Here is a 27,264-nt window from a genome sequence, read left to right on the forward strand (position 1 = left end):
CTAGGGGATTTTAAAGACCCCATAACTCAGGGATGTGACAGATACAGCTGCAGCTCCACACGGGTTTGCTTCGTTTGCTTGGGAGACATTTGATGCTGGTACAGGAGCGTTGGTGGGGGCGGGAGTGCTGGCAACGCCCTGTTGATATGGGTTACAGTTTGCTCCCGTGTGATCTTGGCATGTTGCAGGAGAGTCAATGGAGATTACTTGTAAGATAAACGTTTCAGGGTTTTGAGCAGGAGTTTTCCCACTTCCTTGACATTGTTCATTTTGCACCAATTGCGCTGCCACTTGTACGGTTGTGTCAGTCATTTTTTTTTTCTGCAGCTCAGTTGCACGCCTCATAACTTCTTCTATAGAGAGAGAAAGTAACATCTTGAAATAATTAGCATTTGAGAGCCAGCAATATTTGTAAAAGTGCATAGAATGTGTTGTGATTGTCACTGCAGATGCTATTTTGATTTTTAAAAATTATGATTCCCGAGTGCTATGAAAATGATACATAGCTGGTCACATGACATAGTTTCATATTCTTCTACACCTTTTTACTTTCACATTTTTTTCTCAAGTTTATGTGTACTAATCAGAACTTTTCTATGAAGTAACAAGTTTCTAATTATATGCATCTTTCTAATATATATTCTCCCTGTAGAAAATGTAGTATTTTATGAATAAGTCATAGAATTTTTAGAAGATGGCAGCACCTTTTTGACACTGCTTCATCTTGGAAATAAAAAGCATTGCTTCTAGTTGCTACTGGATTTTCTAGGAAAATGTGATATGCTAGGCCTGAAGGTTGCAAAAAAAAAAATTCTGGATGTAAACATGGCAAGTCACTTCCATGGCATTGACAAGAAGAAAGCATATATATAAGATGATCCACATGTCCTGCTCTCCTGGCAGAAGGATGGTCCCTCAAGGGACACACCGTTTTGGTCACCACACTATAAAAAAGATGTTGAGACTCTAGAAAGAGTGCAGAGAAGAACAACCAAGATGATTAGGGGACTGGAGGCTAAAACATACAATGAACTTTGCAGGAACTAGGCATGGCTAGTCTAGTGAAGAGAAGGACCAGGGGAGACATGATAGCAGTCTTCCAATATTTGAGGGGCTGCCACAGAGAGGAGGGGGTCAAACTATTTTCCAAAGCACCTGAAGGCCCAACAAGGAATAATGGATGGAAACTGAACAAGGAGTGATTCAACCTGGAAATAAGGATAAATTTTCTGACAGAACAATCAATTAATGGAGCAACTTGTCCTCAGAAATTGTAGGAGCTTCACCACTAGAAGCTTTCAAGAAGAGACTAGATTGCCATTTGTCAGAAATGGTGTAGGGTCTCCTGGCTGGGCGGGGGGTTGGACTAGATGACCTATAAGATCCCTTCTAACTCTTTTAATCTGATACTGTCTTCAACTCACCTCCAGCTCACCATGAAGGCAATTTCCACCCGTATTTTCTTGTTCTACATCGAAAGTAGTTCTTTGTGATGTATGCCAACTTCAGTTCTTTTAATCCTAGGCAATTGCCTCAGCTCCAGTTGGCTCCTGGGTGTTTTGACTGGAGGGCTCCCCTTTTTACCTGTTTCACACTAAGCTACTGAGTTTTTGGCCCCCTTCTGAAAGACCCTCTTCCTCCTCCTTTTTTCACGATAGACCAATGAAAGGCTAGGTTTTCTTTTTGTTTTATGAAATAGAGTACATGTTTTAAACAGAAGAAACTGCCAAAATTTTTACCAGTTTTTTTTTTTAATTGAGAAATCTGCCAATTAGAGGCAGAGACTATGATAACTGCCTTCTGGACAGAGGCCCTGACTAGCTTCATTGCCAAGTAAAAAACAAATTGGATCTGGGCAGCAATTTTTTAAAACTTGTCTTTATTTCCAGCTGGCTATAGCAAGGACACAGTTTAAAACTGCCATGCAAAATAGGATATTCCCCAAAACTGGTCTTAACTGGGGGAGATATCCACCTTTTTAATGCAGTAAGAATAGCATCTTAGTATTCTGAAATACTACCTAGTGTCTGTACTCAGTCTAGGAACTCTAAAGTGATGTATCAGTAGAAATGCTTCCTTTTTCATGATTGCTCATTGGTTCTGGTTCTGGTTGTTTGCATTTTCACATTTTCACATTTCAAAGGCAAAAGTAACAAAACTGATGCCTTACAGTAACTTTTTCAGTGCTTTACCATTTGGAAAACAAATTATAAAATAATTAGTTGCATGGTTTTCTCACTATTTCTCATTTTTTACAATTGAAATTGGATTGTCCTAGTTAAGATTTTGTAAAGTTCACACACAATGTGTATATTTATTGTGATATTTCCTGATTTCTGGTTTCTGTATGTAATTTTTCCTGGCTAATAGATTTCACAAACAATTATCCCAATTTCCCCAGGTATTATCCATAAAGCAGCAGATTACCATTCCACAGTGAAAAAATTTCCAGGTCACTTTTGGTTAAATTTGTCCTTAAAAATCCAAGGTTAGGTAATTGCTGGAAATCCATTGGAGCAATGTCATCAGGTGGTTTAGTAGTTTTGGGAGGCTCTGGATCATTTGGTACAAATTCCTCAATGATGACATCATCACTTTCATCAGGATGCAGAGGTTTTGTTTTGGGAATCATGTTTCTCATCTCTTGTATGCTTTCATCTATATTCTGATTTGCAGTTTTCCTCCAAGAACTTTCTTTATCTACTAGTTCCTCTAGAAAATAATGCATAAAAAGAAATATTCAATTAAGTCATTTTGTATGGAAAGTAATGCTGTATCTTATATTAGAAAAAAAATGAAGGTCAATTTTTGATCAAAAATTGTAAGCTTATATTTATAAAATGTATCATTAGGACAATTTTACAAAAGAATTTAAAAGCAATCCAGCAAAAAGGTACTAATGGATTAGCAATATGCAGACAGCTAGATGTAAGTTACAGTAACTATTATACTGATCAAGATGAAAATATACATGTATATTCAGAGATGATTTATGCTTAAAACCTACATTTTGTTAGACTTTAGAAAGTTAGAATAAGCCACTTCATTTTCTTATAATGATCTCCATTAACTAAACACTAGCTGAATTCATAATCTGAATTAGCTGATGTAATCAAGATGTGAAAATATAATATATCTGGCATTCAGTGATGGAATGTTTAGAACAGGGGTCCCCAAACTTAGCAACTTTAAGATATTTAGCTGACTGGAGAATCCTGGGAGTTGAAGTCCACAAGTCCTAAAGTTGCCAAGTTTGGAGACCTCTGATTTAGAAAGATTAATTATCTGAAGGAAGTTACAGATGATAGACAAAGTCCGCATCAATTCAAATTTACAGCTGAGCATTCAGCAAAAGAAAATTGCCTAATTATTAATCAAAATATTTAATTTGATAGAGCAAGGTAGGATTTGTCAAATGTGGTAACTCATGTTTGGAATGGCTCTGACAGCAGGGAAAAGATGCAAAGAGAATTTGGTGAAGTGGAAGTTTCAATTGGACTCATCATGAAGCAATAGGCATCTACAGGGAAGAAACATGCCATACCCTGTTAACAGAAATTTCTATTGGATTTCTAATGCTTGGAAGACACAACCACTTGGAGTTTGCTTGAATTTTACAGGTATATCTTTACACATATTTTTTAAATATTGCAAAAGTAGAATTCTGGATTTGTTACAGTATTATGTATTTTCATTTGCATCATAGATTTGCTGGTTTGTAAGGGACGCGGTGGCTCAGTGGCTGTTTGTCGATCAGAAAGGTTGGCAGTTTGGCGGTTCGAATTCCTAGCGCTGCGTAACGGAGTGACCTCCCGTTACTTGTCCCAGCTTCTGCCAACCTAGCAATTCGAAAGCATGTAAAAATGCAAGTGGAAAAATGGGGACCACTTTGGTGGGAAGGTAACAGTGTTCCGTGTGCCTTCGGTGTTTAATAATGCCGGCCACATGACCACGGAGATGTCTTCAGACAGCACTGGCTCTTCGGCTTTGTAACTGAGATGAGCACCGCGCCCCAGAGCCAGAAACGACTAGCACGTATGTGCGAGGGGAACCTTTACCTTTTAAATCTATTTTATCTATAGTTTTCTAGAACAATGGGTAAAAAAAATTATGTATATGAATAACAAAGATTTTTCCCCCCTTACCTGAATTCATAATGAACTGCATTTTGCATGACAAAAAGAATGACTCCACAGAGGCAACAATTGTGATAGAAGAGAGCTTTTCATACCATATGATTCCGTGACATCCATGACTTCAGTATCCTGCTGTGGTTGTGACAATTCTGATGAGTTTGCATTATAAACTATGAAGCTGACCTCCATTGGTTCAAATGCTTTGCTGATACAAAGTTGACAGCGGCAAGTTGAAGGATTTTGTGCTGCAGTACAGTAATCCTTTGGGCTAGAAAGCGGGGATGTTTCCTTCGTTGTTTTCTGAGATTTTCCTTTCTGTCCTTTAGATTTAATTGTGACTTGTTTTTTAGCCTTGTTGCTTTCCTTATCTTGTGGTTCTCCTGAAAAGTGAATGTTCAAACAGTGTTAAAAAGTTTTTTTTAAAAAAAAACCTCTAAGCTTATAGGAAGAAAGATTGTTAAAATAATCTATTATGCAGCACTTGTGAATTTTCCTAGAGTGCTTTTTCTTTTTCATTGAATTTGTTCTTACAATTTTCCTATCTCGGTTGTACATTTTTCTCATTTTAGTGTATTTTTGCATATGCAGAAAGCTAAGAAATAGCACAGAGCTCCCACTTACAAAGGAGAAATAAGCTGCAAGTATAGACATAAGGATGGACAACGTTTTTTATATCAGGAGCTCCAATTAACAATAATACTACTTCTTTATACTTTTTAAAATACTTTTTAATACTAATTGGTTAAACTCCCTAGTCTCCGTTCTGGAAAATTTAATGTCAGTTCAATTTAATGCCCTACAATTTCTGCAGTGAAAAAGCTGACACCAAGAATTCTTTCAGCATTTTGATCCTGGAAACATGCTCTTTTTCCTTGCCTGCATCTCTTTTATGGAAGCTTGCTTTATTTTTTATTCTATTTTGGAAAAGACCCATTTGCAGATGAAGCCTTTCTTTCCTTCTAGAATCTTGCTTGACAATGCTTATTAAGCATTTTTTTTTACTTCTTGGGTTTAGTGGCGTTTTTCCTGATACGTGTTATATTCCAGGGGAATTTTTAATATAATGGCTTGAGTAATCTCAAAGGTATACAAAGAATTTGCTCTTTTTATTTTCCCTGTCAATTTGATATTTTTTTAAATCAGAACCCTTATTTTGGAGCTACATCTTTTAGACTTCCATAGCAATTTTTCCACCTGAATATAAATTAAATTTGAACTTTCATCTTCTTTTATGTCCTAGGCACCAACTAGAACTACGACCACTTTCTTTCTCTCTCTCTCCATAATCAATTCTTTGTGGGTAGAATAATTTGGGGTATTTAAATGGTTACCTATGTTTATTTTAGTCATTTTTTAAAAAAAAAACGCTTATGTTTATGTTGTGTGTTTATATCTCATGAGTTTAGACTGACACTCATATAAAAATTTCCTTGTTTAATTCTCACGTTTTATTGATATATTTGAATCCTCAAGAGATCCAATGATTTCAACCAAATAGCATATGCAGATTCAGAACAGAACTGACTAACAGAGTTGGAAGGGACCTTGGAGGTCTTCTAGTCCAACCCCTTGCTCAAGCAGGAATCCCTATGCCATTCTAAACAAATGGCTGTCCAATCAAACTGAATCAAACTGTTGCAATGCAAGTTTTGCTTCTTTCATATGTCACAAGAATGGGACTTTTAGTACAACAGCACAAAGCTCTTTTGTCATCTGAAAGCCCCCTCATCCCATCAAAGATCCCTCTATCACCCCTGCATACTGTTTATTTTTATTCCAATATTGTATCATGTTTATTTAGTTTCCAGCTACTCTCGGGAAGTTTATGCCTCAGCAGTAAAGAAATTAAATTTGTTTTTGCTTGGTTTTCTGTTTTGAATTGATTGGTACAAGTCAAAAATACCTTTAAAAATTGATTTCTGCTTTGAGAATCTGATCATTGCAGCTCTACCCACAATATTTACTGTCTGACCTTTGCAGCTCTTGGACAACATATTAGTCCCCCAAATTATTAAGAAAATGAAGGAGGAACTCTGCACTCAGGAAAGAAGGAAGGAGAAGAAAGTATCAATTTCTGTAGAGTCATGAATTTTCAGGGGAGGTTATTTTGTAAACCACAGTATAGATTTTATACTGATTTTATAAACCACATTATAGAAAGTATAGAAATTTTTATTGGCACTCCTTTATCTCAAATTATCTCTCAGATAGGTAGGTAGGTAGGTAGGTAGATAGGTAGATAGATATAGATACACACACACATATATAAATACACACACACACACACATATATATAAAATTTTGTTTCTATGAATATCTGCATTAAGATCAAACCCAAGTATATACTATCCATACCTTTGTTAACAGCTTCTTTACTATCCTTCCATTTGTTTCTATTTGCTTCAATATTCTGCAGAATTTGGTCCCTCAAGTTTAATAGGCTTAATTTCTGTTTTTCTAAGCAAATCGCATAATCTTTAGGGACACTGTTTCCACTGGGATTTACTTCATTATTCTCCATGGGTTGTTCTTTGCTAGGAAGGCTGTCACACAAGCAAGCAGGCAGGCAGTCAGGCAAGAAGGAAGGAATTGTTAACATGATTGTTTTAATCATATAATTCTATTTTGTCATTGGATTAATGTAGACTGTATTTAAATGTAAATTACATTTTAAAGTGAACCTGAAACAGCAAATTAACAGGAGACAGTAGGTTTGTGATTAATACAAGTATTTCTTGACTTAACAACCACAATTGATCCCAAAATTTCCATTGCCAAGGAAGGCAGTTGTTAAGTGAATTTTGTCAGATTGTATGACCTTTCTTGCCATAGTTGTTAAGGGAGTCACTGCAGTTAAGTTAGTAAAACGGTTGTTAAATAAATCTGGCTTCCCCATTGGCTTTATTTGTCAGGTCACAAAAGGTGATCATATGACCTTACTGCAGCCATGATAAATACAAGCCCATTGCCAAGTGTCTGGATTTTGAGCATGTGATTACAGGGTGCTGCAACAGTGTAGAAAATGGTCAGAACCAGAGGTGGTATTCAGCAGGTTCTGACCAGTTCTGGATAACCGGTAGTGGAAATTTTGAATAGTTCGGAGAACTGGCAAATACCACCTCTGACTGGCCCCACCCCTATCTATTCTTTGCCTCCCGAATCCTAGTTGATTGGGTGGGTTTTCTTTTGTTGCCCTGGACAGGAGAACAGAGCTGGAAAGCAGGTTAGTGGGGTGGGGAGGGAATGGGATTTTGCAGTGGGGAGGGAATGGCGATTTTACAGTATCCTTTCCCTGCCACGCCCAAAGAACCGGTAGTAAAAAAATTTGAATCCCACCACTGGTCATAAGTCACGTTTTTCATTGTAACTTTGAACAGTCCACCAAATGAATGGTTGTAAGTTAAGGACTACCTGTAATAACCAGGATAGTTCTACAATTAGAAATGATTACAGTGAATCACTCTCTCAGTCCAACAGGAGAAGGAAGTATTATGCATATTTGCTGCCTTGAATTATTTATAAAGTAATAAAGGTAGGATAAAAATCCAATAAATAATACACTTAAGGAAGACCTTGTAATAACACTTAGTACTGTAGTTCATTGACTGTATGCTATGCACTTAATAAACAACTTTTATGGGAGATGAAAACCACAAAAATCAGAAGTCCCTATTTTTCACCCTAAGTTTAATTTCGTTATCGTTTTACTTGGATGGATCATTTTCATGAGTATGTTTATAACTATTCCATTCCATTTCCTCTTATAGCTATCACTTACTCTTTTACAATCAAGCAATATGCTACAATGCTGAGCATGCACACCCCCACTTAGGCTGCTTTGAGGTTCTCCAATATGGGGCATTTCTGGAGGTTGAGATGAGTTGCTGACTATATGTTTCTCCTGCGTGTGGGTACTATTTTGCTTTAGATACTGTCTTCTGAAGTTCAGTATTCCATTCCACCTGTGATAACTCAGGGCGTGGCACAAAAATAACAAAGTCACAAAAATAGGTAAAGTCCCTTTAATACCTCCAACTTGGCCCCCAATGTCCAGGTATCCTCGACTGGAGATCAAACTCTTCCAAAAACAGTCTACAAAGGGAAGAAATGTAGTACGAACCCAAAGTACAGATGAAGTAGAAATAAAAAAACCCAACACAAACCTCACTGAAGTAATTAACATGGCCAGGATAATAAATTGCAGGCTTCCAAAAGATAATGAAGCACCCACAGTTGGGAGGACGCCAAAACCCAGATAAGCCTCCAGAAAGAATGCACGCAAGGTGCTGTGTGCAAACTCCCTTCTTATATCCTGTTCTCCCAGCTGCAACTAATGAAAGGGATCAGGCCTTTTCCTATCCCGTAAGCCACATTGCTCCCTTCTCCACAGCCACTGGAGCCATACTCCCATTCCCTGTCAGCTGCTCAATCTCGTCTTCAGAATCAGACTCCAACAAGGGCATGACACCACCCAGTACAGAAACAGTCACTTGGGAAGTAAAAGTGGCCAATCAAAAGATTATTAAAATGTTGATCTTAAGTCCTGATCCATACTGTAATAGCATGGGCAAAGTAAAAGTTAAAAGAAGTAACTTAATCATAGCAAAGACAATCCCATATTAGCAATATGTGAATTTTTTATTTAATTCCATTTTGAGTTGATTAGTAGAAAGTAATATTTAGGTTCTGTAATTGGAGTTTCTGAATCAAGTAATTAAGGTATTTTATTACATCTCTATAAGATGCAACATGGAGATTTCGGACAGATAATTGTCTCAAGTTTACCAGTTCTTCTATACCTCCCAAAAAGAATATGTTTGTTTGAAAAGCATTCAAAAGAACTAATTTCAGTTTACATAGTGTTGTTTATATTTCTGTATAAAGCATTTAATAAATATTTACAGCAACATGGACTTGTTATCATAAATTCTGCTTTTCAGATAAGCAATTTCTTTGGGAGATTTATATTATTCAAATTGTACAGCTCCTAAAGCAGAATGTTGTAAGCTGCCTTGAGTCGCCGTGGTAAACAGGCGGCAATACAAATCTAATAAATAAATAAATATTCATCTTTAAAAAGAAAAAAAAGATAAAGCTGTAAAACTCCCAAAACAAAGCAAGCATCACATCTTAAATGTGGAGCAAGCACTGAAATAATTATAGGAAAAGCAATGAACTGAAAAATAATATGACCTAGAGGTCTGGTTATGAAATGAATCCTGTTCAGATGTGCAAATTATATGAAAAGAATTGAATGTGTCTGTACTGTAGTCCTCTGCTCCAACCTTTGATTAACATTCCACCCCACTCTCCACGAGAAAGTCTGAACATGACTGTATACATGTGGGAGCAAATGTGAGGACAGTTCTTCAGACTGTTGCACTTAATTTGTGGAAACTGGAGAGAATAAGTGCTGGAATAAATGAGACAGAATACATGACACAAAGATCAGGGGTTACTACATAATCTTATATCTGCTCACCAGGCTTCAAAGAACAGGCACTAACCCAGTGGTGGGATTCAATTTTTTTTACTACCAGTTCTGTGGGGTGTGGTTTGGTGGGCGTGGCAGGGGAAGGATACTGTAAAATCTCCAGTCAGAGGTGGTATTTGCCAGTTCTCCAAACTACTCAAAATTTCCGCTACCGTTTCTCTAGAACTGGTCAGAACCTGCTGAATACCACCTCTGCACTAACCTGTTATTATTTCTCAATTCAATGACAAATAGATAATATATGTTTTATGCATACAGTATGTTATAGAGGTATTATGAGATTCAACTAATTACTGCCATGACTCAGCAAACAAAACAGTACTATGAGATACTACTATTATCTTATAATGTAAACTTAATGTGGAAGCCACTTTTGCATGACTTGCAAAAAAAGAATTCTGAAGATAGATATACCTGTGAAAGTAAACTCTTATTTAGTTTCCTCCCAAACATACAATGGAAAAGCAAAGTTATCACCTCCACCCACATCTATAACAACTACTTCCCTTAATGCCATTGAGAAAGGCTGGCACAGAATACTACAGAGAGTCCTTGACTTACAACAGTTCATTTAGTGACCGTTCAAATTTACAATGGCACTGAAAAAAGTGTCTTACGACTGTTTTCCACCACTTATGACCATTGCAGCATCCCCATGGTCAAATGATCAAAATTCAGGTGCTTGGCAAGTGGTTCATATTTAGGATGGTTGCAGTGTCCTAGAGTCATGTGATCAGCTTCTGAGATCTGACAAACAAAGTCAATGGTGAATCCAGATTCACTTAACAAATGTGTTGTTAACAAATGCAATGGCTCACTTAACAACTGTGGCAAGAAAAGTTGTAAAATGGGGCAAACCCACTTAACAAATGTTTCAACATAAATTTTGGGCTCAGTTGTGGTCATCACTTGAAGGCTACCTATAAAATATGCCTTACAGTGTGTCACCATTGTTGCAAGAGTTGCTAACTGATGGAGTTAAAACTGTTAATTTCTCCAGTTGTGAAACTGCCCCAAACCTTCTGTGCATTTCTTCAGTCTCTTTTCTTCCTCTGCCAAATTTTCTAGAGACTCACAAATATATTAAAATTAACTGGAAAAGAATATTTGGAAGAGTAGAAAGAAAATGTATGTGCATGTTCCCAGGGCTGGAAACAATGAATGGAAAGAAGAGTTGCTGTTTGCCTTACCTATGAAGTGTTTAGAACATGACATTATAATTTCTAGCTTGGTAAAGTTATTTCAAGAAATTTCTTAAAGGAGAGCTGAAACATTATTTTGGAGTCAAAGATAACCGAAATAAACAAGGATGTTCACACCTCAGTTTTTCATATGGAGAATTAGCAACTTCAGATGTAACAGGAGTAGATGATTTTTCCACAGTTTCAAATAGAAGACCAAATGCTGGTTTTACTATAACATCAATAAAACCTAAAAGAACAAAGAAAGAAAAAAAATCAAAACACAATTAGTGGTTTAAAACTGAACAAATAAGCTTTACTCAAGTTCAGCTGAGTGTATCAATGGCCAAAAGTCTGATAAAATGCTCTCTTTAACTGTCACTTAGTAGCTCCTTAGACAAAGCTGCCCTAAAATTATTAGTTCTACACTCCAAAACTGTTAGCCTTATAAGGTAGACCAGACAGGAAGCACAACCAAGCACTTAATTATACATTATTGTAAGGTTACATTAACAGAATCTTGCAAATCCAGCAGTACTTCTCTTCCCCCATTCCTTTTACAGAGCCAAAACTAGAATCTCTTCTGAGCCTGTGACTCCACCCACAGTATTGCTGTGGGCTTTTATTTGGTTGTGTCACTTTGCCCTGTTTCCCAAGGTTATTCCCATATACCCTTACCAAATCAGCTTTGCAGGCTAGAATTTAGGGCAGTTGTAGTCTAACACATCTGGAGGAGACCATGTTTGGGAAGGCTGTTCATGACAAAGAGCAAGTCATTAATTTATGAAATGCATAGCATTATTAATAGGGTTCTTTATTTATTTGTATCCTGCCTTTATTATTTTACAAATAACTCAAGGCAGTGGATATATCCAATAGATCTTCCGCCTCCTATTTTCCCCACAACAACAAACCTGTGAGGTGGTTTGAGCTGAGAGGAGTGAGTGGCCTAAAGTCATGCAGGTGGCTTTCATGGCTAAGGCAGGACTTGAACTCACAATGTCCCACTTGCTAACCTGGTGGGGTTTTCTGCAGCAAAACATTGCTTGGTTATACATATTGTGTGCAGAAGCATTACTTTTAATCTTTGATCTCTTTCCAAAAAGCAGATGGAAGCAGAATTTCTTTCCACTGAAAGGCATGTTTAGGTTACATATAACATTAAGCTGGAAACAATTTTTCCAGCTAAATGTTATATGTAAACTATATCAGTGTGATTCAACAAAACATCAGTGTAGCTCTCTGGTGCTCTGTGGGCTTGGCTGTTTCCTTGCAGATGTTTCATGACTCATACTAGGTAACAGCATCATGTTACCTAGTTTGAGTAATGAAACGTCTTCAAGAAAACAGCCAAGCTCAGAGAGCACCAAAGACCCCTCATTTCAGCCCTGAGCTACAAATACTGTCCTTTATCGAAACCGTGGCTTCATGTGATGTATGCATTGCATTACCTAAGGAAAAGGGAATCATTCTTTGTTCTGATTGTTGTTTTGCTACACTTAAAAGAATTACTCCCAATGTGACTGATGAGGGAAAAATCTGCACTAAAAGAGGAAAATATGACATTGTAATTTAATTAAATCATAACTGCAATCTGACTTGTTACCAAGACCCCTCTCTGTATACTAGTTGTTACTGCCAAGGGAAGCTTAAAAAAAGAAGAAGCTTTACATAAAGAACAATCATTGTTTGGAGGATAGTTAGGAAGAAGAACCAACAATGTCAGAAGTAAAAAGAGTGGGGGGAAACAAAGATTGCCTCCCTCCTTTTAAATGAGCTTCACCTATTTGGGATTCTGCAATATTGGTTGTCTTGCGATCACAGAGCGAAGAAATTGGAAGTCCCATTTCAGCCTCTTTGTCTCCCTAGCGTTGGAGGAAGGAATTCACACAAGCATGAGCTATTCTGAACAGGTGATGCTTTAAAGTTGCTATACTATGAAAACAGTTAAAAACAGTATTTTGAAAATGCGCTTTCTAAAACAGGAAGAAAGAAACATACATTTTAGCAAAAATACCTAGAGCCACACAAGGTATCAGAAGATTTTACCCTGAAATTTCTTTCCATCAGTACAATTGACACTGTAAATATGCTAAACTATCCCTCTCCCCTGCCTTTTTTCCATATGCTCCATAGCAAAGTTGGCGAGTACTGAAGGAAGGCAGGGATGAGGAAGAGACCCAAAAGTCCTTAAAGACATATAAGAAGCTGCAGACAGGTACTAAATTTGCATTCTGTATGCTCTGAAACAGCCTTTTACCTTTGAATCTGAATTGTTGCACAGACCTATAATATATGCTTAGACTTTTAAATTCAGCACCTGTTCAAAGAATTCTTCCAGTAATGCTTCTGACCATTGATGGTGCAGTTCCCAAGGCTTTGCTGGATGGCTGATATCAGCTATGTGTACCAGAAAAGACATGATTTTATCCTTGTGTGTCCTGTCAAATTAAGATTCTGATCATCAAACAAAAAAAGGAACCACTTTTTTTTTTTAGCCAGAAAATCTTTAGAACTCTTAGCCACTCTCCATGCCCCCCTCCTGCTCCCTATTCAGAGTGAGGACAGCTTCTCTTTCCAATACAACTAACCTGTCAGATAGCTGGAGACACTGTGAAATATGTTTTATGATTTTCATCTGCTGGAAATGATGTGACATATCTGTAGATAAAACTACATTAATAACCATGCGACGCAGTTCCCTGAAAGCAGACAGAAACATTTTATTCTAGGTGTTGTCAAAATAAGAATGTCCAAATATTACCAAGCCCTAAAAGCAGGGGTGGGATGCTACTGGTTCTGCCTGGCTCTATAGAACTGGTAGCTCTGAAGAGCAGCAGACATATAACCGGTTCTATGTCTGCTGCTGTTTTGGCCCACCCGCCCGCCCGAGCTTTTACCTAATCTTTATTTCCTGCTTTTTCAACCTCAGCTGCCGTGCGAGGCACAACTGCAGTTGAAAAAGCAGAGGAGAAGTGCTTTTTCAAATGTTGCTTCCCTGCACGCAGCGCTGCTCAGCTGTCCAGGCAGCAAGCTGACGAAGATTTACATACGCGCGCAGCGTGTAGGGAAGCACATCATAAATCACCGAACTGGTAGTTGACCCTGTCGGATCCCACCCCTGCCTAAAAGGCACTTTATCCTATCTTCTACTTGGGAAAAACAATTTGCAGGCACTTGTATGGCTTTGGGATTTTTTTTATCTATTTCCATCTGTATAAGCCATTCACTGCATGCCTTCACTGCTTGTTCTAAACTGTTCTGCTTCAGTGAAGTTTGCATGGAAAGAAGTCCCTGGGCCATCTCCAAATGTGAACAAATTAACTTCCGCATTTGAACATCTGAGAACTGTTTCAAGTAGTCATCACATTCCCAACATGAAAGAAGCAGGGAAACAACTTTAGGGTAAATTCAAAGAGTTATAGAAAACCATTGGTATTTTACACTGTAGCAACTTACACGATTTGACTACAGGTAGTCCTCAACTTGGCAAGCTTAAAATTTCTGTTGCTAAGTGAGACAGTTGTTAAATGAATTTTGCCCCATTTTACAACCTTCCTTGCCACAGTTGTTCAGTGAATCACTGCAATTAGTTCAGTTAGCAACATGGTTTTTAAGTGAATCTGACTTTCCCATTTATTTTGCTTGTCAGAAAAAGGGGATCCTATGACCCCAGGACACTGCAACTGTCATAAATATGAGTCAGTTGCCATCCATCTGAATATCGATCACGTGACCATGGGAATACTGCAATGGTTGAAAGGGTGAAAATGGTCATAAGTCACTTTTTTTCAGTGTCATCGTAACTTTGAGCATTTAACTGTTGTAAGTCAAGGACTATCTGTACTTCACTTTTTTTGCAAGTGCTTCCCTAAGAAACAAGGGTGCCCCAATCTTGTGGCCTTCTAAAAATAGGTTGAAAAATAGCTCTTCCCGAAGGCCTTCAGAAATTAATGGCAACTAATGCTGCCGTATCAAATGCCAAATTATTTCATTTTAATTAATAGTTAAATTATTTTAAATATTAACCTTAGCATTTAAACTGTGCATTAGGTGATGGATCTTATGATTTAATCAATTTTCTGATTTACTATGATAGTTGTAAATCTGAAAACAAGAAGTAAATAAAATGGTAAAACCTTCATAGCAGCTTTGCAAAGTGAATGCAAAGCTATTAGCCTACATTTGCTTGGCCACCTGTCTCATGTACAGGTTATAGCTGTCATATATGACAAGGAGACATATGTGGAAGTTTTAATATAGTTCCTTAAAGACAATTCTGAAAGCAAAAGAAAGAACACCAAATCCAAAAGTAATTGGCAATTAATATATTTTGAAACAGCTTAGCTACATATCAATATTTAGATAGCCTCACCTCCACTCATCTTTGGTTAAGTTGCCTAAGATATTTGTATCTTTGTCTTGTAGCAGGCGGAAAGCAGCACTCAGGTGATGGTTTTCAAGAACTGATCTATCATTGTACAAAAGAGCAGCTTTTGACCTAGTGCAGAAGTCCAAAGAATGTTTGTGTTAAATTGATGGAGAGAGAGAGAGAGAGAGAGAGAGAGAGAGAGAGAGAGAGAGAGAGAGAGAGAGAGAGAGAGAGAGACAGATAGATAGATAGATAGACAGACAGATAGACAGATAGATTAGATAGACGGACGGACAGACAGGCCCTTTATGTTTACTTTTTAGAATAACAGTTTCATAAATGTCTATCTGAATAGAGGTTATTTAGCAGCAACTTTAGGGTTGGCTGACAGAGAACTATGTATCTTGGTCCCCTTGCTCAACATTTTAAAGAGAAATTTAAAAATTGAGTCTTTGCAAGCAAATGAAGTAGATTATATTGTATTTTCATTTAAAAAAATTATTAGTGGAAACGTCAAACAGTTGAGAAATGTATTGTCATGAACAGCAAAGTTCACTGTCATGAAATACAGGGGTATGAATGAATGCTTTGGGCTTCAGCTACTCTACAACTACCGTTAATGGGAAATAAATCAAACACTAAATCACATTAGCTCCCACACTTCTATGGCTGGATGATATCAACTGTAGGAACTGGGGAGTGAAAGATTTATCTCAAGCTCTGAGTCATCATGCAACTACTTGTTTGTCAGTCCTTGTCTCAGAAGGAGTAATAATTCCCTATCTCAGAGGAAGGCACAGGCAGGGACTGCTTGATTTGCTGAACTTAAGTACACATATTGTGTATCAGCCATAATTCATTAAACCTTTCCATTTTGGCAACAGGTTGAATAGGACAGATGGTTTACCTTGTCTCTATGTGGAAATGGTTTGTGGTTCCGGTGTGCTCATAATCATGGATGATGCTGCTAAAAAAAATAGCTAAGATCTCCAAGTCAGTGAACCATTGCTAGTGGAAAGAATTAGAAGCCCATGATGTTCCTTAGTACAATAAAATATGAAGTGTACAGTAAATAAATGTAAATGCTATCTCTTGGTTTACAAAATAGATGGGGAATGGGAGGAAAGGATTTTTACTAAAACAAATGTCCTCTCATAGGCAATAAATGGCAGCTTCAGGTGGATATTAAGTGGGTTATCAAGTACTTTAGCTTGAAGTCCAGTGACTTCTTCCTCCTGCATCTTCATATGTAAGATTCTCTGATAAACATAGACACAACAGCACAAACTACAGTAACTCAAAAATCATTGCAAAGTGCACCATGATGTCAGTGGTGGTGAATGTTGGAAACTGTGTTAGCAACATCTGTCGAACCACATGCTTTTCTCATTTTTATGCAAATAAAAGTAAATGGCTTTTCTCATTTTTATGCAAATAAAAGTAAATGTTGTACATTTGGTTAGAATATCCATCCTGACAACTTTAGCTAATTTATTAGTTCACAACTTTCTCTGGGAGGCACAGGGAAAATCAAAAGACAGTAAATCAGAAGTCCCTCTGGCAGGTTCCAGGTGACATTTACCCCGCCAATGAAGGTTTCATCTGAAACTTCTCCCTTTTATGCCAGGCATCCAAGATACTCTTGAGATCTAGAAATATGGGCTTCCGCACCAGAAACAGGTGGAGAACTTACAGTTTGGAAGAAACATGAGGGAAAATACTGGACGTGACTGAAATAAAGTGTCGAGCAGCTATAATAGGAACTGGAAAGGGGAACTTAAAGTCAATAAAAGCACTAAAAGCAAATTTCTAATTTTATCTGAAGGATCAAAGTATCAAAGATTTGCTTGCCTTTATAGCACTCCAATGGTGCTTCATTGTCCATGCGTAAAATGCAATTTGATTCCATTATTTTTCTATACCTGTAGTATTACTGAGTTGGTTTGGGTTTTTTGTCCCAATGAGTGTACAGTGTAAATATTATCAAGGAATTCATCACAGGGAGAGAATGGGAAGATAATAATAACAACAACTGGAGAGACAATAGAATCTGGGTTACATTTTGTGGAATGTTGGTCTGCACCATTAGGTTGTTTATTATCTATTATTTCATAGAGACAGATACAACCTTATAGGTGCATCCAGACCTGCTTCTTTACTTCACAGAGAAGGCAAATAGACTTTAAACCAGCAGAGCTTTTTCTGCCACTGGAAACTTTACTTTTCCACTGAGTACACAAAGTACATTATTAATTTATGGGTAGTAGGTAGTTGCCAGGTGTGGCATACAACTATCATATGTGACTTATGTCCAAGACCTCTTAAAGAGAGAATTTATCTCTCTGGGGTATTGTGTCATTTCTTACCAGCATTCCAGTATGAATCATAATGGCATGCACAGTTTGAGTAACATCTGCAGCATGGAGTGAATTGTGATATGGATTTTTGTGTTTACTGTAACCAGCTTCCAAAGCTTTTGCAAAGGAGATTAGAATGGTAATTGGTATCTGTGGAGACAAGAATTGAGTGCACAATAGCTATTAACAAGATCAAACAAGATACCATTCTTTCAACTACTGATTTTCAGTATTCAATGTCACTGGAGGGTTTAAATTATACATGGATTAGAACCAAAACAATGCTAATACTGGGGCACCATGAAAAGACCTTTCTTTTTTTTAGAAAGTCAAGAGGAGCAGCTCAATTCCTCATCTGTTCAGAAATTTGCTAAATTTTTCTCTTAAGTCCTAAGGGTGAGATATATCAAAGCATCTTATTTTGCTCCTGATGAACTTTACAGACTAAGTCAACTTGATGATCATGTCTTAATACTGTTTGTGCTTTGTATTAAGCCTGTTAAGAATTTGGACTTCTGTATTTCCTGATACACACACACACACACACACACACACACACACACACACACCGGGGCGGGGGGGGAGGGGATTTAACATATTACGGTTTTGTTTGATATTTAGCTCCTGACCTGGAAACGTGTCAAAAGATCATATTTGGCGAATATTTCGCAGATCATAAATTTTAAGCAGTGTCCTTCAGCAGCTTCATCTAAGGTAAACACATTAAAATCCCATTTATCGATTGTCTGTCAATAATAAAAACATATGTAAATAAGCAAATATTTTTAGCCAGAATTGGCCACAAGAACTGTAAAATTTAAGCTAAAACATACATACAAGTATTTTAATTTTCCAAAACTGGTCATATTTTATACTAACAGGGTCAGAACAGAATTCAAGAACATGTGCAGTATAAATGTGCAAGTTTCATTTGAGTAATATGAATAAAATCCATAGTACCACTCTACTGTATATACTCACAAAGTCTTAGATGTGGCCCAGACAGACAGAGCAGTTCTTAAATATATAGATGTAAAAAACAGGACTTGTGGCATAAAATGACCCCTTATAGAAAGACCTATCATGTTAATATACTGTAATTTCATGCCATCCAAGTTGGATGTGAGTTTTTCATAAATTCAAATTGATGGTCCTGGAATCGTTCCTGATAATAGAGCCAACCACAGACTTGCCAGCAAAGTTCTTTTGCAGCAGCATCTGTCTGATGCTGGCCCGACAAGGGGAAGAGGACGAAAAAGGAGCCAGGCTGAAAGTTGAGCCCGCTATGCAAGTATCAAAGTTACTGCTGGACCTGGCACAAATCCTTACACTCTTCTATGTAGGGGTGTGTCTGTCTGTCTGTCTGCTAATTATATATCAACATCAAGCTAAGGCAATCAATAATCTAAAATATGGTCAAAACGTTCAGTGGTGCATATGCATTTTGGGGAAGGGAGGAGGAAGAAGCCACAGCTCTGGTATGAAAAACAAAAGAAAGGAATATGTTTTTTTAATTAAGAATCCTGCTCATGTTTTACTGCATTTCAAGAGAATTTAGAGTGAACTGTCACTTAAATACAGGAAATGCATCCAGGCCAGGCTATCTGAATGAATAGATTTTTCGGGGTCAAAAATGGGAAAGGCAGATTTTTGCACAAAAATCAGCCGGGCAAAGTATTAATTAATTGGCAAGCATGAAAGTATTATCCACCGCCATGCCAAAATTTATTTGAACATCTGAAAATACTGATTAAAAAAAATGAGACAGGGAAAAAGCTTTTGATTGTGTAAACATACAAGTAACATTTTCAGAAAGAAAATGCTGGAGAAAAGGAGTATGATATGTCAGGATTCCTGCCAAGCACATCTGTCGATTGCCTGGGGAAAGCAAGAAGTAGCTAATGTCAGCCCATAGGAAACAGCTATCACTATTTTGGTGCTTATGCATGCATATGTTATGGAGACTTTCATACAGCATTCTTATGGAGATCTTTATGAGGAAAAGGGAGAAATGATGAACTCTGTGTAAGTCTGTGTCTGTGACAATACTGTACTGCAGTTTCCCCTGTATATTAGCAAGATATCTGTCCATGTTTTCTTATTCTTTATAATCATAAATATTTTGGCAAAGATATCCTCATACCACCAGTTAAAAATCTAAGCAAAGCATATGTTATGTCTTTCGACAACAGCAGTAAGGAACAATAAGGTGCAGGAGGTGCTCCTTCATCTACAATATTATATCAAACCATAATTCCTAATATCCCTCACTATTGGTCATAATGGTCATGGAATTTACCATATAGTTTTCTAATCATTTAACCTAAGTAGATTCTATCTTAGTCGTCCTCTTTAAAACTGCTGTTTCTGAAACATTTATCCTATTACCCTCCAACAATATGGCCTCCCCCAATAGGAAGTCCCAGCATGTTTTATAGGCATGAAATGAAATTAAGCTCCTCCCCCCAAATTAAGGCCTATATTAAAACATGCGAAATGGGGGGGAATGGGGGGGGTTGCCATTAGGAAGTACTTTTGTTGCACACCCGGATATATGGTGCTGCCTGCGTTGACCCCAATATGAAGTGCCCCACCAATGCCGAGGTCAACATCCAAGCCATCACTGCCCGCCCGCCTGAAGATGCAAGGGGGGAAATTAAGTCACCCCCAAAAAGACGGCCTAACCATTTTGGGGGGGCTCAAAAAAAATAAGACCCGGCCTTATTATATGAGAAACACGGTATTTTATTGAAAGACAACAATAATAAAGATTTCACCTTCATAGCTTGTATTACTTCCAATTTGTAAGCCATGCCCATTGAAGTAGTGGCTGTACGGAACTCCCTAGGAGAACAAATTAAATACATGTAAACCAGCTTATTTACTAAGGTTACAATCCCATATACAGAGTTGGCCAAATTCAGTTATGAAGCTGCTATACCAGATGGTTTAGGGGTTAGTGTTGGACCAGGAAAAGCTTTTTTTTCCAGAACACAAAATTTGGACTTTATACATCTATCTATCTCTATTCTGAAAGTCATGACTCTAATTTTATATGTTGCCCTAGATTCCCATAGGGCACTAATGTTAATATCAATTCTTCCCAATATTGATGGAGGAAATTATTAAACACAGTGTGCCAGTTTTAAGAAGCTTGTTAATGCACAGCTCCTTCAAAAGTTTTGCCAGCCTTTTTCTTACTGAAAAACAACTAACTAGTGTATGTATGATCTGTATCATCCACTCTGTATGTGTATGTATTTTACAAGAAATGCAACACTGGATGCAAATAAGCTTATGGCCTACATAAAAATTCCCTTTTAGCTCATCATACAAAGAGCACTGCAACATCAATATTGAGAGCATGTTGACTCATCCAAGTCCATGATAATATTTCAATCTTTCATCCAGGTAATAGGCAAATCATCAACTCATTCCATTATAGCTCACCTGAGCAGAAAAATACACATTTTCATAAATATTGATGATTTTAAAGTCACAGAGACAACAAGAGTACCATAATGGATTAAATTCAGTGAGGTTAATGATTAACCCAATGATTAACCCAGTGAGGTTTCAATGAGAGAGATTTTTTCCAGAAGTTTAAAAAAAATTAAGACAAGAATTTTCTTGATAAATTTATAAAATACAAAAATCACTGTAATGAAAGTTCAATACTAACTGAAATCAAAACAGATCTCTTTCACAATGCAAAGTTGCCGTACCTGCCATGCAGAAGAGATAGAACTGGTTTATGGTAGCTATTATAACCATGAAAAGAACATTTAAAAAACACTTTAAAATCTAAAAATTGAATCAGCAGTAAACCTGTAGATTAACATTTAAAAGTAGACATAAAAAAAACCATATCAAAATGTACAGTTAAAATTTATGCATTCTTCAGACAGTGGAAAGGAAAAAGGAGACTTGGCTTTCTGACCAGTCCCACCTAGAATTGTTATCTTCTAAGTCTTTTTCTCAGGTAGACCATGGTCATCCAAGAGTCATCTTAAGTCATTCCTAGTAGCTTCAGTTCATAACCATGGGACTTGCTGTCAAAAAGCCAATGTTAGTAGTGAAACCAGCTGTCTGTCATCAAGAGAGAAAAAAATCCTGTTGATACTCACCATCTTGGTAAATACTAAGTTCATTTTATTTCACTTAGTTTTTTAGTTAAAGAGTTGATCCATGACAGGGGAATTTGTAATGAAGTAAATATGAGAATTCGGTTGAAAAAGAAATTGTATAGAGGTTAATTTTAAGAACAATTAAAAATTATGTTAAAAGTATCTGGATTATCATTTCCTACAGGATGAAAGCTAAGGTGCTGTATTTTGGACAGTTTCAATTGGACAATTTCACTCTTGTTCACCAAGAGCGTCATTTTTTAATTATGCATCTTGAAGAAATCCACTGCCGGACCAGACATAGTAATTAATGTTTACTGGAGAAAATGTGGTTCAATCTACAGTCCGACACTAGGAATCTTCTCTACTTTCCTCCTCCTTTTCCTTCCATCAGCTATAAATTTATTAGGCAAAACAAAAATATAATGGCAAAACAATGCACTGGGAAAGACAAAGAAACTGGAACGCAACTGAAGTTCTGAAGCGAGACAATTCCTGGCCTAATTGAACTTGAACAAGTATTTCTTTGCTGTCCTCTTCACTTCCAGCCACATCAGGGTATTTTTCCCTGCTTTGACTCATCTCTGTATGAGTTTTGTCTGCTGTCAGCTTCTGGTTTTATATACATATGTATAGGAAGGGAGGGAGGGAGGGAGGAAGGAAGGATATATAGTATATATAGTTTCCTTCCTTCCTTCTTTCCTTCCTTCATTCCTTCATTCGTTCGTTTGTTCATTCGTTCCTTCTTCTGAAAAATTCTCATCAATTTCCTTTTGAGTAAAGAATCACCCATCCTCCATGAGTTGGATGGTCCAGAATGGTTTTGTTCCACATGGAACCTTCAGATCCGCTCATTTTTCTTCCCTTTCTCTCTTTCTGACTGATGTCTCTCTGTTTCTTGGTCTTCTTGAAATGATCTATACACATTCTCTTTTGACATGTGAGAAAAATTAACTGGTACCATAGCACTGCATTTTATTATTTATAATGTTTTACACAGCCAACTATAATGGTTAAATAAATATCCTAAAAACTAATTTGTTCTGCCATGCTTGGATGACAGACAACAGAATATATCAAAGAAATTAGTCAGACTTTTATAAATGCACTTAACAGGAATCAATGGATGGTTACACACAATCATATTCTGTAAATTTCTAGTAGTTTTATAAATTACCCAGAGTGAATGTATAAAACCTGCTCCCAAGATTTTCCAATAATACAGAGCTTTGTCCCAGGATTACATGCAGGCCATTCAAGATCTTACATTGTTTTCCTGCAATATCCCTTTTCTCCCCTCCTGCTTGGATGATTTTTAAGGGGAGATTGTGTCAATGCTGAACCAGATGTTTTCCAATACTGCAGCTTTATTACAGGTAGTCCTTGACTTATGACCATAATTGAATCCAAAATTTTCATTGCTAAGCAAGGCAGTTGTTAAGTGAGTTGTACCTCATGACCTTTTCTGCCATGGTTGTGAAGCGAATCTGGCTTCCCCCATTGACTTTGTTGTTGGAAGCCAGCTGGGAAGGTCACAAAGGGTGATCAAATGACCCCAGGATGCTGCAACCATCATAAATATATGCCAGTTTCCAAGCAGAGGTGGTATTCAGCAGATTCTGACCAGTTCTGGAGAACCGGTACCTGAAATTTTGAGTAGTTCGGAGAACCGGCAAATCCCACCGCTGACTGGAGATTTTACAGTGTCCTTCCCCTGCCACGCCCACCAAGCCACGCCCACAGAACCGGTAGTAAAAATTTTTTGAATCCCATCACTGTTTCCAAGTGCCCAAATTTTGATCACACGACCATGGGGATGTTGCAATGGTCGTAAATGTGAAAAACAGTAAGTGTCACTTTTTTCAGTGCCGTTGTAACTTTGAACAATCACTAAATGAATGGTCGTAAGTCAAGGACTACCTGCAGTCTTCTTAATGGAAGTGATGAATGGCTCAAGGGATACAACACACCCTGAAATTGGAGATGAGCATGACATTGGTAAGAGAGATTATGTCACGTGCCCAGAAAATCAGGAAATCCAGGCAGTTCAAATGAATATGAAGATTTATTGCAAGGTAAAGCAACAAGAACCTGAACTACTAATAGTCAAAGGAAATTGGCGGTAGATAAGAATCAAAGGAATTCAAAGAAGTGAGACAAAAATGTTAATTGAAACAACCCTTAAGAAAGTAAAATAAAATTTTGTAAACTATAAAAAGATATAAGAATAATTATAGCTAAAGATATTATTTAATAGCAAACGCAATATAATGTATTATGATATTTAAACCAAAATCTTGTATAGATGCCAAGAACGTTGTTGATACCATGATGTAAAAAAGAAAAAAGAAAATTAATAAAAATATATTTAAAAAAAAAGAATCAAAGGGATTCAAGGTGGGCTGGACTTAGATCTCTTGCGGATGCGAAGGAGTTCATGACTAAGGATGCATTAGTCCCCTCTCTCAGGTTCAGCCTGATCATCTTCTACATCATACAACAGAAAAACAAAGAGATTGTTTTATCCAGCGCAAAGGCCACCATAAATTCCTTGCCAAACAAAAGTATAGAAAGAAAGGAATAGCAAGCAAGAACACGTTAGTTTTTATATACTTCAAAGACACACATATAAGGAGCTAGACTTGCATTTTCATTTTGAATTTTCTGTTCACAAGGTTCACAGTTGCAGGAATTACATGGCCCCAGTGATTATTATAGCCTATATTTATAGTGCCATAGGTATAAAAACGTGACCAATCATTTTGGGGATCTAGTCCCTAACATTCCTACCTAAAGCAGAAATAGTTTATTAATGTCTGTACTAGATGATCTTTATTTTTATTTCTTTGTTACTGTAGATTTATTTATTAGACTGTAAACATTCATATACTCCTTCCTCCTCTTTTCTCATAACAACAACTTTGGTCAATTCTAGCTCTGATTCTGGAATTCATTTTTCTAATTATCAACTACATCATTTAGGTCATATTCTGAAAAGCTCATAATTTGCTATGCGGTCTATGCTTGCCTTTCTACCACAACGCCATTCTCTAAAGCATATGAAATACTCCGAAAGCTTGTTATTTCATCAGGCTGCAGTCTGTATGCCTCTTTTTTCCTTGCAAAAGTGCCTGTTAACCACTCCTTTACGTCCATAGGTACTGAATCCCACCGGATACTAGAAAGTTCATCCTCAGTGTCCAAAAGGCTCCTGCAAAAATCCAAGTTTTTATATATGTATCTTTCTATTCATTCATTCATTTAAATTATGTACATCTCAAGGGGCTAAGAGAAAGAAATAGCCTTTGCAAATAGCAACCACATGGATGCATAAATGACTACCATGAGCAATGGGGAGTTCAGCCTTTTAAATCCTTGCCATAGTTCCAGAGAAAATTTTCACTCTCCCAAAAGTTGCTACATAAACTGAGATTGTTTTCCTAATGCAAGCAGAAGTTCAGGGTAAGATGATCTTTGCAACAGCAAGGGACACCAGAGCAAACTCCTTGTCTGCCTATTGTGTTTTCCAAGCATGTGAACATATATTGTATTTTCCAAGCATGTGAGCCCTAATTTAATAACATCCTTCAATCTGGATTGCAGTGAAAGGAGATGGGGCTTCCTTTAGGCCCCCCTACTGAATTAGATGCAGTCTCAAAGTGGCAAATGCCCAAGAAAGGTGAAGTCCAACAGTAACCAGGGATGCTTCCCTCTCCTTGGGTCAATGTAAAGATATACTTACAAAAGAGTGGTAGAAAGTTTCTTTTTGGTCCTTTGATCACAGGTTTTTGTTTTAGCTTGATTACTATTAGTTTTGATGCCAATCTTCTCTTTTTTATCCTGTGTCATATCTGCAGCTGTTTTTGTTTTGTCTACAACCCTTATTGAAGTAATTTCCTACATTTATAGCTAATAAAGTACCTTCCTACTCCTATATGCATATCATTATTATACATTCTCAATGGATATAAGTTCAAGAAAAATGTCATGCTTTCCTACAGAAGCATTGTGACATCATTCTAATGTAACCATTAACAACGATTGTGCAACCCCTGTGAACCAACTGCACAGTATTTCTTCCCCATGGAAAGCGATATGAAGAGTATAATCTTCTGGTGTTTTTTAGTCCCACTTTTTCACTTAGTTTAAATGTCCTGCGCAAGAATTTAGGGCAATAACAGCCATAGCAATGAACACATCAAGACTAGTGAATGGGTGATGGTGATAGCAACGATGAGATACTGCACTCAGTATTTCCAATAATGGATTTACAGTCATTAAAGCCACATGCTCATCTATGGCACTAGCCGAAAACTAGGAAAACACAGGTTTTTTAAAAGAAATGTTTGTACTTTCGTTGGTCTTTACATTATGCTTAGTTATGAAGCTAGAATATATAGTATTTACCCCAAAGGAAGGGAACCTGTAATTTAAACTGACCTCCCCTCTTCCATAAAGATAGAATAGAGAAAATAATTACCAACATTTATTTATTTGTCAACCGCTTACAAGATAATAGGTATAAGTATAAACATAGTTATGAATACATGAAATGGATACATATAAGAAAAATAAAAAGGAACAATAGGACAGGGACGGTAGGCACATTGGTGCGCTTATGCTGAATATATTACCTAGTCTGGTAAAGAAATACCTGCAGATTAACAAGGAAGCAAAGTCAGAGAGCACCCAAGACTCAACTATAGAGCTACAAATAATCTACTCTCTTAATTATCAATACAGTCCAAAGTCTTGTGCACAGCTAGCTTTTCTATCTTATCAACCAAAGGAGGCTAACACCAGCTAAAACCAATCTTGAAATCCTCAGCCCCTCAATTAATGTGTGCATATTGCAGTTATATGTGCGTATATATCTGTCAGAAGACCCCTCCCACCAAAAAATAAAGTTGAAATGTTTACTCATTTTTAACTTACTACCTGCTCAAATTTTGAGCACAAGATGTTCACAGCTCACTTGAGGAGACTTTAAGGCTGGGAGAAATGAAATGGAAGAAGAGGATAATCAGCAGAGACTGGATGGACTCAATTACAGTGACAACGGGTGCACCATTGGAAGCCTTGAAAAGTCAAGTTGGGAGATTAATTGCCTATAAATAAAGTATCCCAGAGTTCATTTAATATGTCATAAGCCATTTTATGAAGAATTCTATGTAATAAAATGTTCTATGAAATTTGCTAAATTTCAATTCCACTGAAGTCAGAGATCCCAGATTTTGGACACATTATGTAAGTTAGCCCATTTGAGGTACCTGAGTTGAAAACGCCTTGCTCTATGATGCACCACTTCACCTTGTTAAAGGTTAAAGGAACAAGAGTTTTAGTAGTAGAATTGTTGCTATATGATAACAATGACAGCTGAGGTGATTTAAAATACCTTAATGTAATGTAAGTAGGGAGAAAATGTCTAAGAAAAAAAATTGTCCGGGGCTGAAAATTTAAACTGTAAAAAAAATTTAAACTGTAAAGCTAGAAGAAAAAAAAAGGAAAGAAAATTGTCTTTTGAAATTCCTAACAAAATGGGAGTATGTGGGGGGAGGTGTAAGAGCAGAATTTGACTTTGCCCCCAGCACCAAAAA

General features: G+C 37.0%; 1 protein-coding gene across 1 annotated transcript; it reads right to left on the reverse strand.

The window, feature by feature from the left end:
• LOC113440923 (dual specificity calcium/calmodulin-dependent 3',5'-cyclic nucleotide phosphodiesterase 1A-like) lies at window positions 1-25,516 on the reverse strand. Its single transcript, XM_087922266.1, has 15 exons — window positions 25,410-25,516; window positions 24,696-24,878; window positions 20,318-20,384; window positions 18,170-18,286; window positions 17,550-17,690; window positions 16,091-16,191; window positions 15,187-15,312; window positions 13,403-13,513; window positions 13,132-13,252; window positions 12,595-12,676; window positions 10,950-11,061; window positions 6,492-6,670; window positions 4,232-4,516; window positions 2,428-2,712; window positions 1-353 (listed from the first exon to the last, which is right to left on the reverse strand). The coding sequence occupies exons 1-15, from the start codon at window positions 25,514-25,516 to the stop codon at window positions 1-3; spliced, it is 2,370 nt and encodes a 789-aa protein (XP_087778392.1).
• Between the last annotated feature and the right edge of the window lie 1,748 nt (window positions 25,517-27,264).

This window comes from Pseudonaja textilis, chromosome 1 (assembly GCF_049901715.1).
Source record: "Pseudonaja textilis isolate UNSWEBS1 chromosome 1, rPseTex1.2, whole genome shotgun sequence".
NCBI classification, from domain to species: Eukaryota; Metazoa; Chordata; class Lepidosauria; order Squamata; family Elapidae; genus Pseudonaja; species Pseudonaja textilis.